Raw genomic sequence first — 17,153 nt, forward strand, 5'->3', positions numbered from 1 at the left:
TATTATTCAAATGTTCATGATATAATCATACCCTAATAACTAGTACGAGAGTATATTCAAATTAAAGTTAGTTGAAGTCGATGGAAATAAAATATTTAACAAGTTTGAGTTTTTCATTTTCAAAGTACAAGTTAATTTTTTATACTAAATATCCAATGAAGATAAAAGAATCTAATGAATGGCTAGCAGTTTATAGAATGAAGTCTCTATTGATCATGAACCACAATTATGATGCATTTCAGAATGAAGAAATGAAGAGATATTGAGTTGATCAAAAATTCAACTTACATGTACATCTCCGTTACTTATTGATATAAATGTTGCTTACGATGAATTAGATGATGGAAAGATGTCCATCGATGATAAACTTTATGTACTAATAAAGTCAGGTAATGATTACTTAGAAATTATCAATATCTATGATTTAGATTGTACTGACGATTAAATTATACAATTGAAAATTATGATATTTTAGTTTTTAAATTAATTTTGTATTGAATGACTAATGTATTTTCTTTCATGATTCTTTTTTAAATTTGTCATCAGCATACTTAGATATTATATGTGGGAGGAATATTGGTTAAGATTCATAAACCAACATGCATCTATACCTAACTTGTTGAAACATGTAGACTCTAGCTTGTATTGATGAACTTGTATGTTTGAATGATATTTGAAACTTGTGTTATAATGTGATTTTGTAGATATCATCATGGTAGACCCCACACAAGAACGAATTGATGATCAGATTATGCTGTAAGTAGTTGACAATAAGTATTTTCATTATATTTTAAAATGATGTTATTACCAATCCATTTTTATATAGTCTTTTTTTAGTCATTTTTAAATATTGAAGATTTTTTTTATGCAACTATACTCCATACGGTCATTGGGTCTCCACAGATATCACTTCAAAGTTCAAAGAGTAACAATGCATTTGTGGATATACCTGGGGGCATGTAGACAAGAAGATTAAAAATTTCTACTACAAAGAGTTTTTGGTAAGGAATTGAATATGATTAATGTTGTATAATAATAATTATATTACTTGTTTCAATAATATTACAGAAGAGATGTAGATGAGAACCATCCATGAGACAGAGTTTAAAGTAATATGAAATTTATACTATCAAAAACAGGATAAAGAAATGTTATACAAGTGGAGAAAGAGGCACCACGCCACACACCGCTATCACATGTATCGGAAAATTTTAAGATGTGTGGCAGAAGGTTTGGAGTGAGTAAAAAAGAGGAAACTAATAGAAATAGTGAGGAGGATAAATCCTCTGAACCGTACTTTATGATTAAAAAAATGAACCATTTTATTCATTGATGGGATCCCTTGAACCCCACTTATTATACAAGTGAGGTCCAAAAAATATCACCAATAAGATATCCCTAGTCCAAGCATGGACTAGGGATATGGGTCCAAAGGATTCTATCCGAATAGTGAGGTGGTTGCCTTAGGTACAGGAGTTATAAAGTACATAATTGGATTATGCTCTATTGTAGAGCCAACAATGGAAATTATTAGTTTAGAATAAATTCATATGAATACTGCGTTAATATTACCAACTAACATATTTTAATTTGTTGTGCAAGAAGATATTTTACAGTGATCCACTGATTGTTGGGAGCTATTTCACAATATTCATCGACTAAAGGATAACATTTTTATCTATGCTCAATTGCAAACTATAGACGTAAGTATCAAAATTTTATTATCTCTTAAATTTAACAAAAACTAATTTTAATATTTATATATTATATATTAGTAATATTTTTATCTAGGATGTGATTGTAAGATTTTCAAAGGTATTTCAGTGTACTGTAGAGGGGGGAACTATAGATTCCTACCACTCATGCCATGAATGAGGTGTATTTTGACGTTGTTGGTGGGATGAAGATGAGGTGCCTCATGACTTTGGTTCTTAAGTGAAAGTTGTGATCCATCATGCTACTTCTAGAAAGGGGTGTAATCGAGTTGAGCCGAATTGAACTCTTAAATATTTGAGTTTGTCTAGTTTATAATCGAGTTGAGCTCAAGTTTTATTTAACGAATATATTTATGGCTCATGAGCTTATTCGAATTTTTATCGAATCTAAACGAGTTTAATAAATATAAATTTAAATATTTATTAAAAATTAAATTATATATTTAAAAAAATTATAATATTCTTATTAAAATTTATAATTTTATTCTAATAAATAAATTTAATATATTTGTCTATATGTTTCATAAGTAAAAGTGTAAAATCTATAAATTCAATATCAAAATTATTATTTTTTATTTAAAATTTGATTTATGAACTTAATGAACATCTTCATGAGCTAAGGAGTCGAATATTATGAAGCTTAAACTTGATTTATTTATCTTAACGAGACTCATTAAATGAGCTCAAACGAAATTTTATCGAATCGAGTTTTAAATAACTCATGAGCGACTTGATTCATTTACACCCCTACTTATAGGGTCAGGATTGTCCAATAACATCTTGGGACGGATTAACAGGAACACTAGAAGCGAACGTATTCACCTTTTACCACTAGGATTATCCAATAACGAAAAATTAACATGTCAAATTTCTCATAGTGATGGTCAACATCATCCTTTTTCTAATTGTCATAAAAATATCCCCATTATAATAATTAAATATAGAATTGATCCAGACAATGAAGACTAAAATAAGTCAACCAACTTGATTTAAAAATTATTCATATTAAAGCCTAAGATTTACTAAAGCCAACTCTTATTTTTATTTTGTTTTTTAAAAAAATATGGAATCGTCACATCAACGGCCCCCCTAGAGTCGGTCCTACGAATATGGAGGAAGGTAAATACAGGTACACAGGTGGAAAGTACATGGCGGAGACGTTAACCCCAGACAGTGACACCCCGGGGATCGACCCCTGGACCTTTCAGTCACAGAACCGTATACTCCCCATCTATAATTAATTTTGTTTTTTAGTTGGTACAGTATGTTCAACTGATTAATTTTAAGAATAATTAATTCAATTCTATAAAAAAATTTCATATACCATTAAAATAAATTTTTAAAAAAAATGCTCATAACAAAAGTACATCAACCTAACATTTTTAAATCAATTTCTCTATTAAAAAGAAATTCATTCATTCATATGTTAAAAGGTAGATTCGATTTTTAGATATTTAAAAAAATTAAGAAAGCACCATAGTGTTACTGTACCACCTGAGACTACTCTAACTTTTACTATAAGTAAAATATGATTATATTTATCTCACATGTCTCTTATAATTTATTTCAGATTATATGAAGATTATACGAAGAGAGATATATCATGAGATTAATTTTTAATCGTAGCTAAAGAGGGAGAAATTTTTTTCCTAAAAATATTCATCCATCCAAAAATTGATATCAGTCCTATTATAATAAATCTTATTTTATTATAATAAAGATGGTTATATCCACCTTAAATAACTCTCATTTGTAAATTATATATAATAGAGATAAGTCACCACATCAATTTACAATCAACTGCTTGAGTACCACATGGTGTGAGGAATTTTTTTTCTCGGTAAACTGCCACCTTCTAGTCTCAAACCTTATTTTTATGGTTGGAATGGTCAGATTAATCCATCGTTTACGCAATATTCAAAGTCCTCCTAGTCAAGTCAAAGATATGGAAAATAAACACCTCAAATTTACAAATTGCCACCTTTACTTAGTATTAATTGATTTCCGACTATAATTTTGTAGGACCTTTCAATTCCTTTAGAAATCATCTTTTCATTTTAAATAATACAATGTTGGGGAGATTTGTGCATAATGTGGCGACCCTACGAAAAAATCTCTCTAGACTCTACTTATCAATTTTTAAATAATTTATTTTTTATTTATTTTATTTTATTTTTGTCTCCGGTGTTGACCAAACGCCTAGAGATGCATTAAAAAACAATATTTAGTTGTACTTTTTGGTAAAACTGATTTTCTCCAGATAGAGAGAGCTTCTGGCTCTGGTTCCACGGCAGAGGAAGAACGGAACCATGGCGACAACTCAATCGCTGCCTCCTTTGATCGCCGTCTTCTTCCTGTCAGCGGCGGTGATCGAGTTCGCCTCCGGTCGGCTCATAGTGGAGAAGCAGAATATCAGCGTCATCTCGCCCAAGTCCATCAAGGGCCGCTATGAAGCGGCGATGGCCAACTTCGGCGTGCCCAACTACGGCGGATCGTTGACCGGCGTCGTGGTCTACCCTGAGAAAGGCCACACCGCGTGTGCTGCCTTCGACGGCGTCCGCTTCCGTTCCAAATCGAAGCGGCCAGTGATTCTGCTCGTCGATCGAGGAAGTGAGCTCCCGATCCGTCGCTTCCTCTGTTCTACGATTAAGCCTCGAATCTTCTTTAACCTAGTTTGATGCAGGATGCTATTTCGCCTTGAAGGCGTACAACGGCCAGCAAGCCGGCGCGGCGGCGGTGATCGTCGCAGACAACGTCGACGAGCCTCTGTTAACCATGGACGCCCCTGGATTCAAGCTCCAAGACGTTATTGACCGAAACAACAACGAGTTCATCGAGAAGATCAACATCCCCTCCACGCTCGTCACCAAGGAGTTCGGCGACGAACTCAAGGCGGCGGTGGCGAAGGCGGGCGACGAGGAGGTAGTAATCAAGATGGACTGGACCGAGTCGGTGCCCAACCCGGACAGGCGAGTCGAGTACGAGTTCTGGACCAACAGCAACGACGAGTGCGGCGAGCGGTGCGACGAGCAGTTAGAGTTCGTGAGGAACTTCAGGGGCAACGCGCAGCTGCTGGAGAAGGGAGGGTTCGCCCGGTTCACGCCCCACTACATCACCTGGTACTGCCCAGAGCCTCTGCGGCAGAGCCTGCAGTGCCAGGCGCAGTGCATCAACCACGGTAGGTACTGTTCCCCCGATCCGGAGAGGAACATTTGGGCCGGGTACACTGGGAAGGACATCTTGGTGGAGAACCTGCGCCAGATCTGCGTGCACCGAGTGGCCAACGAGACCGGCCGACCGTGGGTCTGGTGGGATTACGTGACCGATTTCAGCATCAGGTGTTCGATGAAGGAGAAGAAGTACACCAAGCACTGCGCAGAGCGAGTTGTCACCTCTCTTGGTGAGTTTCTGGACTCTGCAATTCAATAACAAATTAATTGCTTCTTCTTCCTTCCATTTCTTTCACACATTTGAGCTTACTGCATCAGGTTTGTCGTTGGACAATGTTTTAAAATGTATGGGGAATACTGAAGATGATGTCGAGAATGAAGTTCTAAAGAGGGAGCAAGAACTCAGGGTATAATGAAGGTTTTTTTTTTTTTGGTTTCCATGTACAAATTTCTGTGGAGTCAATTCCTTTACAATTACAGCTTGGTCATGGATCTCGTGGAGATGTTGCTATCCTGCCTACCTTGGTTATTAACGACGTCCAATATCGAGGTCTTTACTCAACTTCATGTTGTTCTCTTGTATCAAAATGCTTTTGCTTTATTAATTTTGTTCAAAGTGTACAAGTTCAATTTATCTTCAGGAAAGCTAGAGAGAACAGCAGTGTTGAAGGCAATTTGTGCAGGATTTGAGGAGTCAACTGAGCCTCCTGTTTGCTTAAATCCAGGTTTTCATAGCTTTTCTGCATCAATAATGAACACTTATAAGTAAATGTTATTGATATCTTTCAATTTTTTCCAGATATTGAGACAAATGAGTGCCTAGAATCCAATGGTGGTTGTTGGTATGATCTGCAGCTGAACATTACTGCTTGCAAAGTAATGTTTACTTAGTCTATGCTAGATCTATATGTTCTTCCTTATATTGTCATTAAATTTCTACAAAAGAGAGATTCTCAAGAGACAACAACATATTGTTCTTATCCAGGATACTTTCAGAGGTAGGATCTGCGAATGCCCTGTAGTAAACAATGTTCAGTTAAGCGGGGATGGTTATAACTCTTGCACAGGTACTTAACCTTTTCTCTCACGATAACTCCTAATTATAGGTTCGGCTTTTAGCTAAACCATGATGCATCAAAGTTCTGGTTAATTTGTTTTAAGCCAGTAGTTTCTCTCAACTCCTATTGTTATGAGTTCCTGAGTCCCCTTGGTTTGCAGCTGTGGGTCCAGGGAGATGTGCAATTGACAGCGGAGGTTGCTGGTCAGGCACGAAGGATGGACGAACATTCTCTGCTTGCCAAGTTGGTCAATTTTCAAATAACTTTGTGCAGTTGCATCAAACCAATTCATGCCATTTACATTTCCACTTCCCTTCCATAGCTCCATCTTGCTTCCTCTTTATCAATGCAGGATAGAGATTTGAATAGTTGCAAGTGTCCAAGTGGATTTCGCGGCAATGGATCCGACTGCAAAGGTTCTTCTTACAACTCATCATATAATCAAAACTGTTTTATCTTTTGATTTATGTTTGCGTTGTGAATTTCACTGCATATCTTGCTTTCATGTATCAGATGTGGATGAATGCAAGGAGAAGCTTGCATGCAACTGCCCCGAGTGCTCTTGCAGGAATACTTGGGGTGGATACGACTGCAAGTGCCAAGGAAACCTTTTGTACATCAACTCTCAGGACACATGCATAGGTAAGATGAATGTTTAGATGGTGAACAATGTAATGCGGTTCCAAACCCCTTTTTTTTTTTTTTCCTCTTCAGTTTTCCAAAACCATTGAAGGTACTAAAATCCAACTTTAGTTCCACTTAACTTAGGTACCTTGAGCTATTTGCTAGGGTTAACCTAGTTTAAAAACAACATACCTCCATGTTATCTCATAAGACTCAGTTTAATCCTTTTGCGAGAATGCAGCTAGAAGTGAATCAAAATTTGGATGGTCTCTATCATTCATTGCTCTCGCACTTGTTGTTTCTGCTGCAGTAGGGGCCTATATTTTCTACAAATACAGATTCAGGGTAAGTTTATATTGCTCAGTTGCCCATTAAACTAGCTTGACTAGAGAACTCCAGCAGGATGAGGATTCATAACACATTACTGATACATTATCTCTGCAGTCGTACATGGATTCTGAGATCATGGCTATCATGTCGCAGTACATGCCTCTTGACAATCACCAGAAGGAGATGACCCAACCCCTAAGGGAAAATACATTGGAGTAATAAGGGTAATTCTTATTTGTGTTCTCACTTTTATGAAACAGAAAATAATGTTTCAGTTGTTTCTTGAACAGGTTTAGTGTCATTGTAGATACACACATGGATGAAGATTACAGGTATAGGTTGGGAGTAGTCATGATAAGATAGAAATACCTCTGCACAAACAAAGGACTTCTTGTATGGAACAAAGTGTATCAGGTAATGAAGAAGATATGGGACGAGAACATAGAATGGTTGTCACAAAGAACAATAAGTGTTGTATCATCATATATTAGAAAAGGATTTAATTATAGTTAAGAAATTCTCCTATACATTTTAAGGAATTTTTGTATGGTTATGGGAATTTTGCATCTATATTGGGTGTGAGGTTTCAAGAAACTCAAGCCTCATCTCCGAAAGAGATCAAATTGGAGAAGCTTGATTTGGTAGAAATCAGTACAACAGTCAACTTTTATTGGGGTTTTATTTAATTTTCATGTCTTATAGATTTTAAGATTTAAACTTGGATTGAATATCAATTTTGATAAAAAAAAAAAATATCAGACAATATTTTTAGTTTTAGTTTTTAATATATTCATTAGATATTATTTTATACCAATACAATTAAAATTGACAAAATCAAAAGAGCATTCCTTTGTTTATCCGTATCATCAAAAACAGGCTCCTCTTTTAAAAATTATCAAACCTTGAAGCAACTTTAGTGAGCTACTTCGACCAAAGCTGCTAGTCTGAGGTGCTGCAACATCGGTCAAAGTTACTCACACGGTCACACCATTAAAACAGTGTTATTTGATAAATTTTGAAAGAAGAATGCTCTTTTAAAGATGTAAATAATTAGGAACATCCTTTTTATTTTTTGCCATTAAAAGTTATACTTATTTTTATTTTCTACAATATCTTTACCACTTTGGATCATATCATATAATTGTCATACGGTTCTAGATTGCATCATGCACTCACTAGAGTTCTTATGTACGTAAACAGAACACACCTTGATGAAAGCATCTATCTTTTGGATTTTAAACAACAATTTGTTTTATAATTGTCATTGAAAAATTCAACATCTAATCTTTATATAAAATGAATAAACAATTTAAGCATTCATGGTCACAAAAACAAATAAGATATCGCTATCTTGATTCTTGAGGATGCTTAAGAGTTTGTTGTTAACGTCTTATTCGAAATCTACCTTCGTCTAAAATGTAAAGACTTGAAAGCTTGGGCTATATATCCGTCCAAATGAAAATTACCTGGAAAATGACAAACTCTTCAGCTCCGGACCAAGGTTGAACTGTCCAAATCAACAAGATTTCACTCATTTCTCTTGGTGCCGAATGCAATGAAGTTCACACTCGTATCATCCGAGAGCGTCCAATCCCCCGTCAACGGATTGTAGACGAAACCAGCCATTTCTTGTACCTGACGACGAGTTCAATAAACCCTGGGTTTACAACGGCACTGAAAGAAAGCAGGTAAAAAAATAGTTGAGGAATCTGATTTAGAAGTTACAGAAACTCCAGCTCTTTCCAAGATCAAGACGAGTTCCTCTGGAGTCAAAAACCTAGACCACTGGTGAGTGCCTTTCGGTAGCTGTAAAATAAAAAAGTAAGAAGTAATAGTTAAAAACGAAGAAACATTTAACAGTCAGCCTGCAAAACCTCAAATTAGCACGAGCTGTGAATTAGACAATCAAAACAAAAACAAGTATATAAAGTATCAGGATCAAGAAAAGCAAGGAATGTCGTACCCAGTTAAGAAGGTATTCTGCAGCAATAATTGCTGTGGCATAAGATCTCATAGAACGGTTGATGGTAGAGATAATAGTGGCTCCTTTTGGAACTGTCAGTGCTGCTAGGGATTTGCAGAAGTCGGCAGGATCTGCAACGTGCTCGATTACCTGAAATGAAAACCATGTGTTTGAATCAAATTTGTCAAAGTTGCAATGCCCTGTAAGCTTCTCTTATTTCTTCCATGAAGTATCAGAGAGAGATTATTGTACCAAAAAGCATCTTCAAAATTTTACCAGAAGACAATCATTTTATCAGAAATGATCATTTTATCAGAAATGATCATTTTACCAATTTATCTCATTTAACAAAATGCGCTCCTAAAATTTTCAAAGACACTCAAAATCTGATTTTTCTCATAACACCCATAACTATGATTTTTTCCCTTCAAAAGACCTTGCGCATGATTTAGGTTTTAAAACTACATTTTTTTACACTTAAATGATTGAAATTTTTAGGGTGTAAGTGCAAAAAATGGATTATGATGACAGAAAATATTGCAAGATACAAGACTAAAATATACATTTTTAGACACTTGAAAATAAGATGACATAGAAAGTATTGCAAGATGAGGACTAAAATATACATTTTTAGACACTTGGGAACAAGCTGACATTGCAAGATTCAAGGCTAAATACATTTTTAGACGCTTGAAAATAAGCTTGCAGTGTCCCAAAGCTTGTCCTATGAAAATAGGATTGAATGGTATAATAGAGGTCACAAAGTAAATTGCAAAATCAACTTGCAACAGATTTAAGGGACAAAAAAATTTATTTTTCAAGATCTAGAAGTTTAACAGTTCAACTTAAGGTGTCCCAAAGCTAATTGTAATAATTTGTGATATTCACAAAGGAAGATAATTTGCAAATGAGCTAAGTCCATGTAAAAATGACACAGAAGATGCTGCAAACTGATTTGCAAATTAGCTTTTGATAATATTTTTAGACACCTAAAAATCTGAAATGTTTAACAAAGGATATGTAAAAGCTAAACAAGAGATTAATTGCACTAGAGAAATGGAACAAGATGTGGTGCAAACTGAATTATAAATAATCTTGTGGCAAGATTTACAGTAAAAGGGATAAGTTTAGGCTAATGCTGAAATGTCATTTTATTTAATGAAGATTGTATAGCTCAAGAACATACTCAAATAACCTCTTCCAGTAGAAATATACCTCCAGAGAAATCACAGCATCAAACTTCTTGTTCTCTTTCACCACTTCCTCTGCCACGCAAATGGAGAGTTACTGCCAATTCATTAAAACTAAGGCAACCTAGAACTATTTCTCATCTTCATCAACAGTAATCAACCTAATTATAACATCACTTTAAAGAATAAGGGAAAAAATGCTAAATTTGAACCCAAAAAAAAAGTAAAAAAACACGCGTCCCACATGGATACATAATGGTTTATATGAGTAATGAGACTCCATTCAATGGACTCTGGGTGCATTGCTACTTGATGAAAACCGCTTTTTAAATCAAATTTGGAATATATAGAAATTGTGCCTACCTTTTGTAAGATTGTATTAATACCTGGCAGGCTATACTGGTCTTTATTCGTCAAGTCATTAAGTCGCTTATAACTAAAGATTATCCTTTCTTTGCCCTTGTTCTCTTTTCCTGTAAGGGGATCAATAGTTGTGCCAGAATTTACAATAATTGCAGTAGTACGATGACGACTTTTACTTAGTCGTATAACTTTAAGTTTGAGTAATGCCTCAATATGTTTCGTGAAAGCAACCTTTAGTGTTGGAGTTAGATGCTTGATTGGTTAGTCCTCAATGATAAAGTCTGGATTCTTGATGTCTAAATAACACAAAATCTTATTTTTGGCTCAATGCTATAATGGGTTCTCCCCAATATATATCCTTGTTGTTCCAACTCTTTCAATAAAGGCCCAAACTGTTCAGAGAAAGTTTGTGAAGATTGTCCGATAGAATAGAATACCACCTCCTTGATTTGTAAATATTTTTCCTCATCAAGGTCAAGCTCTTGTATTGCCGCTTGTGTATCTGCTATAGGAAGAGTGTTTACAACTGTTAGATTTTTATAAAAGGTGACAATATTGCCCTCTATTCTGACTCCCCCGTTCATTGCACGAATGAAATTGCAACCAATAATCATTTGAATTTTGTCACCCAATATCATAGGAAAACTATAGGTGTATGGTATTCGAAAATTATTAGTGGTGCTCATTTCTAAAAATCAACACCATAATGGTGTTGATTTCAACCGGCCACAGTGGTGCTGATTTTCAAAAATCAACAATGAAATAAGTCGGAGGGGAGGAGAGGTTGATGCTGATTTTTTTAGGAAGAGGAAGAGTCACGCTAAGAGAAAATAAATGAAATAAATTTGCAAGGGACTAAGGGAGTTGATGTTCATTTTCTAGGGGAGAGGAAGAGTCACACAAGAAAAATGTGTCGTATACATGTAAGTTAATGCAACCTAATTAATTTAAAAGGTAATTATCATTTTCACAACTATGCTACAAAGAGTTTACAACATCATCAGTGACTTTAAATTGCAACATCATGAAAGAAAATCTACCAAGGAATCAACGAAAGAGAATGTACCTGCTGTTGTACAATGGTATTCAATAGACGATGTCAGTGGATCTAAAGCCTGAAGAAAGTCAAACATCATAAACACATTAAGAATAATAAAAGTAATTGAAGAAATTACGTAAAACTAATTTTACATTGTTTTGTAGTGTTTTAGTTTTTCCCTTTTATTCTGTGGTTGTATGCTAGTACTCATGTAAGCTACTCCAAATAAATGGAAACTACTACAAGTTGTATTATGCCATATCAACATGTCATACTTAATCAATCTAAGTTAAGAAACAAAGACAGCATTAGATCTCCATACATAATAACAACAAGAAATTGAGTATCTCAGACTACTTAGGATTGACACTACATCTACATATATGTTTGGTTTAAAAATGAATGATCTGATATTTTATCGAGTGTGAATAATTATGATGGAAAACCAGATGAAGAAATGACTAGTTATATCTGGTGAATTTTAGCATATTTTGATGTGTGAAAACACTAAAAAGATGTCACATAAATCCAAAGAAAAGAGGAGAAAAAGATTCTAAGATATAAAAGAAACGAAACTGACAAAAGTATAGCTAAACCTGCAAGAGAGAATGACATTGACATCGTGAAAAAAACTATACCCTAAAATTTAATTCATGATGCTTTAATTCAGGACGAATATTTATCCATTATACTATTACTAATGCCCCCCAAGCAGTTAGGATAAACATGGCTTACTGATGATGCTGATGATTTCCACTTCAAGCCAACTCTTCTTTGACTACTACTGCACCTCGAGCAAGATCAGTATTTCTTTCATGAAGCCCTTGATCAAGTTCACTATTTTTCGTATAAAAATTAACCTTGTCCTTCAGAAATATCTAATTATGAAAAGGGTCATACAAATATATTTATTCCTTACTACCCACTTTAGTGAATTCTTTGCTTGAGTTATAGATCTTCAAATTGCAACAACATGACATTTAAGTGCAACAAGGAGGAATATTGCATATGATAAAATGTCACAAATGGTTGTTTTCACTACATAGGAAACATTAACTTGAATACATCTATATAGACATTTGATGAATGCAAGAATTAACATACAGCATGAATGTCAGCAATCTTAATGTTCTTTTCCACAGCATCAATGCCAGTGACAGTTGCTCCCATCCTTGCAAGAGGCTGCAAAGACAAAGGAGCATCACAAAAATTACACAATACACCATTTTAAAATCCAAGTTCAATCAAGAGACATACAACATGAATTAGCAAGTGATACTGATTATGTTTCTACTGGATTTCCACTGATTACTGAATCAACTTTACATAATTTTCTTCAATAGTTCCTAACCACATATGGAATAATCAAAACAAGTAGTACATAAATGCACAAACTGCACAAAAGAGGATGGAATTAATGATCTTATGTTATAGGGACAAACTAGCGTCATGAAGAAAAAAAACAATGATACTAATCTTTATATATTATTATTTCAAATTTCTACCTGCATATGGAATGTGACTAATGAAATTGAAATATATTAAAAATATTCCAAAATAAGAAGGCGATTCTCTTCTTGAGCCTTTAGAAGATATTCGCCATCTTACGTTTTAATACTCTATCTTTCTAGGAAAATACTTGGCATAAACTATAAGCAATTTCATACTGATATAGGATTTAGATGTATTAAATCATTATGAACTATAGAACACTCTACATTGCTCAATACTATATAGGATATAGAAACCATCATCTTACATTTCTTATGCATATGAAAAGGTCATTGAAGTTTCAAGTACTAATGAATTATACTATTGAGAGAGTAATTTAATGTTTGTTCAGTATAGATTGACAAATTAAACAGGCTCTAAATATTGTGTTTACTGATTTTATCATCAGCTTTATGAAATTTATTTCTTCCAAATTTTCACTTCTCTTCTTTCATCCTCTTACTCTTATAAGTTAATAAACCAGTGACCTAAATAGATTAGCTAATATCCTACCTAAAAGTTTTAACACTCAAAAATATACCACAACTATATTTAGTTTAGGCTTTAGTTTCAAGAATGTATTTACATAAATCATCACTAAATGAATCTTCAAAAACTAGGCATTTGATGAATTGTAGTTTATACGGTACTTTTCCTAGATGAAATAATTTCTGAGTGACTATTTTCAGAGTCAAAGTTGAAGAAACAACAATTACATAGTAAATACAATGGACATGATGCTGCATCTCTTTAGCAGTAGTGACTATCTCCATATAAAAAAGAAGATACCTCAGAGAGGATGCCTCCACCACATCCAACATCAATAATTTTTAAACCTTCAAAAGGCCTAACAGAAAATGGATCTTTCCTGCCAGTAAACATATCTTAGTAAATATCAAGGCAAAATAGTCAAAAGGGAAAATTTCATCATTGAAAAAAGATATCTTCTCAAAACATGAGAATATCTTATTAGTCAGTACCATTTATACTTTAAGATAATGGTATTGGCTTATAAGAAATGATTGTCTGCACATTATTTGAAATTTTGAACTTCTCTCTTTTCTATGCAAAAAGCAATCCAAGAACTAATTAAATTGTAACTTATACACCATCCCCACAAAATCTCCATATATTTGACACAACTAATGTAGATTATCAAACATAATACTAACACAGACATTTTTTTTAAGTGAATCATCATATTTCAGTCTTCAGTCTTGAGGGCATGTTGATATATAAGTTTAAAATAATGCTATCTTATCTCCAATTATGTTTGCTAGTAAATTAGAGCAACTAGTTGCAAACTCTTAGCTCTATCAGTAAGAGCAGGTTATGCAGTGAGAATAGCATTTGTTCAAACAATATGATTCAAGAAATATGGCTGGCCTAAGAATTATAGTATGCATCTAGGTTAATTATTACCATAACACAAAAACACAGTATTTATGTAACCAAACATCTAAAAGCTTCAAACAAAACTTAAGAAATAAGAAATACAAGCAATAAAATGCCTCTCAGAATTTAAACATTGTGTGTTATACAATATAACTAATCAACTTGTAATCAGACAAAGTAACATAATGCAAAATTTAATATTTTAAAACTAACCTGAAATGACGGCAAAGTGTGGAGCGAATGAATGATACACGAGTAGGATTCATCAAATGCAATGGTTTGAATGGGCCTTGAGAGTCCCACCTGCATGTTCCTTGCCAATAAACCAAAATTAGTAACCACCAGAAGCAAGTTCAGTTGTATTCTCACTTTTAAATATACTGGTAAAATGGTTACTTTAAGTCAATTAGTCTACTTCATGTACTCGAAAGAAGGCCAAATTATGTCAAAGTGCTTTTTGTAGTAGATTAGACTTCAATATCCCTGGGAAAGAGAAACAAATGATGACTTTAACATGTTAAATAATGCTTAGCTTTCTTCCATGGGATGTGCTTCATGGGCAAATAGTTTTATATAGTCAGATCATAAAGTACAATCACAGGTACCAAAATATGAACTGACAATAAGAAAACACAACATAGAATAAGAAAACACAAATAGAAAATGAAACAAAACAAAGAAGCTTCCTGTAAGGATGGCCCATTCTATTTGGTTCAGTTCCTGCTCAGTTTACTTAAGAGTTAAGATCCCTTGGAGATGTGCATTAGCTTTCTGTGAAATGTGTTTGCATATCTAAGGAAATTAACTAGAGTTGAGTATCAGAACACATAATTTTTTACTAGCATCAGTATAACTCTTTGATAATAGCAATAGGGATTGTTACAACTTTTTTCCTGAAATCTAAAATAAAATCAATTTTGCAGTTAATGAAATTTCATGTAATAAGATGTGTTAAAACTTATAGTAATTGTAATAATTAGTCAGTTAACTCTTGCATGAATAATGTTATAATTGCATTCATTTTTGGACTACTCTCTTTGATATGCTATTCTGTTACATAACTTTTACTGGGAATTGCGCTCAGTTATCCTACTGTGAATTTGCAGCTATAAGCTTTACTTTTGCTGTAGATTGAAATTATATTGGATTCTTCAAAATTTATTGTCTATTTGTACTCCATTTGAGAATAATACGGTTAGTTTTTTATATCCTTGAGAAATTCATATTACTAGATTCCTTTAGTTTGTCATTTGAAATAAAATTAAATAGATAATCAAATCCTAATGACTATTTAATCAATATAAAAGTAGGCATTCTGAAGATGATTCACAATCTCTTATGTCATAGCAAAAGAGCAACTACAACTTTATTGAACTAATATACTCTATATATTTTCCGTATCAAATCAAAAATTATTTAACCAATAAATAAACTACATCAAAATTAGTACAAGAATAATGGTAACTTATCCTATACCAACAAGAACTAGTTGACAAAAATAATAGCCAAATCAGAGATATGTTGCAAGAGTTATAGTTCTCAGAATCCAGATTGTATCCATTCACCTTCCAATTCCATCAAAGTTTGGCTCTTATTCACTGAATTATAAGTGAAATAAATTTCCCAGAGTATCGGTCCAGTTATACTTACTATAAACAGGCTAAAATGTTTACTATCCTTCTTGACAGACATTTTTATTCGTCAAGGATATTATGCTCGTCAAACAGTAGATTTTTCAAATATTTATTTCGAATATTACTCGTTGCAAAATCCCAAATTGAGCTCTTTAAACACCAAAGTAGCAGCAATAGTGTCATCGGGAATGGTGTTTACTGGCAGAGATTTCTATGGATACCATTCCACGACAATTGGAAACAAGGCAATATATCGCATAAATAATACACAATATAAAAAAGGGATATGACACTAACCATGTCTCCGCAATGGCAGCGAACTTAGCGACCTCGGTCGGGTTCAGAGAAGAGCGGAAAGAAGCGGTTTTGCTACTTGTGCTACCACCGATCCCAGACTCAGGGGCGGCATTTTCCTGGGATCTGCTCTGAAGAGATGAAAAATAGGGCGAGGAGGCCGCCGGCGGGCGAAGAAGAGGAGACGAAGAATTGAGGCCTCGCGGGACAAGGGCTCTGCGGAGTCCACGGTGGATCCACCAGGTCATCGCTTGTTTACAAGAGAGCGCCGAGAGAGTACGCAAGGGTAAATGAAAGGGCTATGGAGAGGGGAGACAAAGGCGATTTAGGGCACTAGTGCCGGCGCAGGCAGTTGTATAGGAAGGCAGCGGAATGGGAAGGGGAAAGAGAAAGGAGACGAAGGTAGCGAATCGGGTCGTGCCCGGGATCCTGCCACACCAGGCCTGGTTTGGACAGTGCCAAGCCAGACCGGACCGAGTTGATCAGATCTGGCTCCGTGTCGGACTGGGCAGAAATGGCTTAGCCCGATATCTGCCGTACAAAGCACACGTCATCAAACTGGGGCGAGCTTGGACCTGGGCAAGGACCCAGATTGAGCCCATTCCACAAGTAGAGCCCAATCTAAACATTAAAAAATAAATTTTAAAATTAAAAATTAAAAATTAAAAATTATTTAAAACATAGACTTGGTTTTGAGCATTGATAATTTTGAACATAGACTTAGTTTGTATTAAATTATATTAAAACCTAAGTATTTAAGGAAATTATTTTTCTTAGGTTCATATCATATAAATAAAGATTTTTTAAGTCTTCATAATATTATTTTTTTAATTTAGGATTTTGAGTTTTCCAAGTTTTGATCAATTAAATTTTCACCTTGGTCACTT

At 34.3% G+C, this 17,153-nt stretch overlaps 2 protein-coding genes across 4 annotated transcripts; one reads left to right on the top strand and one right to left on the bottom strand.

Moving 5' to 3' along the window:
* The first annotated feature begins 3,956 nt into the window (after positions 1-3,956).
* On the top strand, positions 3,957-7,583 carry LOC122023847 (vacuolar-sorting receptor 6-like). Its single transcript, XM_042582233.1, has 13 exons — positions 3,957-4,325; positions 4,399-5,115; positions 5,204-5,292; positions 5,366-5,435; positions 5,527-5,610; positions 5,685-5,761; positions 5,871-5,952; positions 6,104-6,186; positions 6,296-6,359; positions 6,457-6,585; positions 6,809-6,912; positions 7,012-7,121; positions 7,188-7,583. The coding sequence occupies exons 1-12, from the start codon at positions 4,025-4,027 to the stop codon at positions 7,114-7,116; spliced, it is 1,905 nt and encodes a 634-aa protein (XP_042438167.1). The 5' UTR covers positions 3,957-4,024; the 3' UTR covers positions 7,117-7,121; positions 7,188-7,583.
* A 560-nt stretch (positions 7,584-8,143) lies between these two features.
* Positions 8,144-16,698, bottom strand: LOC122024779 (ubiquinone biosynthesis O-methyltransferase, mitochondrial-like). Of its 3 annotated transcripts, XM_042583479.1 has the most exons (10): positions 16,270-16,403; positions 14,735-14,821; positions 14,552-14,651; positions 13,733-13,811; positions 12,557-12,634; positions 11,480-11,528; positions 10,076-10,125; positions 8,861-9,010; positions 8,623-8,703; positions 8,144-8,532 (listed from the first exon to the last, which is right to left on the bottom strand). In XM_042583479.1, exons 3-10 carry the CDS (start codon positions 14,602-14,604, stop codon positions 8,425-8,427), a joined length of 648 nt encoding a protein of 215 aa, XP_042439413.1. In that variant the 5' UTR covers positions 14,605-14,651; positions 14,735-14,821; positions 16,270-16,403; the 3' UTR covers positions 8,144-8,424. The 3 variants fall into 3 exon arrangements, with proteins under 3 accessions (XP_042439413.1, XP_042439412.1, XP_042439415.1); XM_042583478.1 differs by lacking the exon at positions 14,735-14,821 and having other exon boundaries at positions 14,552-14,641; positions 16,270-16,698; XM_042583481.1 differs by lacking the exon at positions 14,735-14,821 and having other exon boundaries at positions 16,270-16,407.
* Positions 16,699-17,153: the final 455 nt, after the last annotated feature.

The sequence above is a fragment of the Zingiber officinale genome, chromosome 9B (genome assembly GCF_018446385.1).
Source record: "Zingiber officinale cultivar Zhangliang chromosome 9B, Zo_v1.1, whole genome shotgun sequence".
Classification (NCBI taxonomy): Eukaryota; Viridiplantae; Streptophyta; class Magnoliopsida; order Zingiberales; family Zingiberaceae; genus Zingiber; species Zingiber officinale.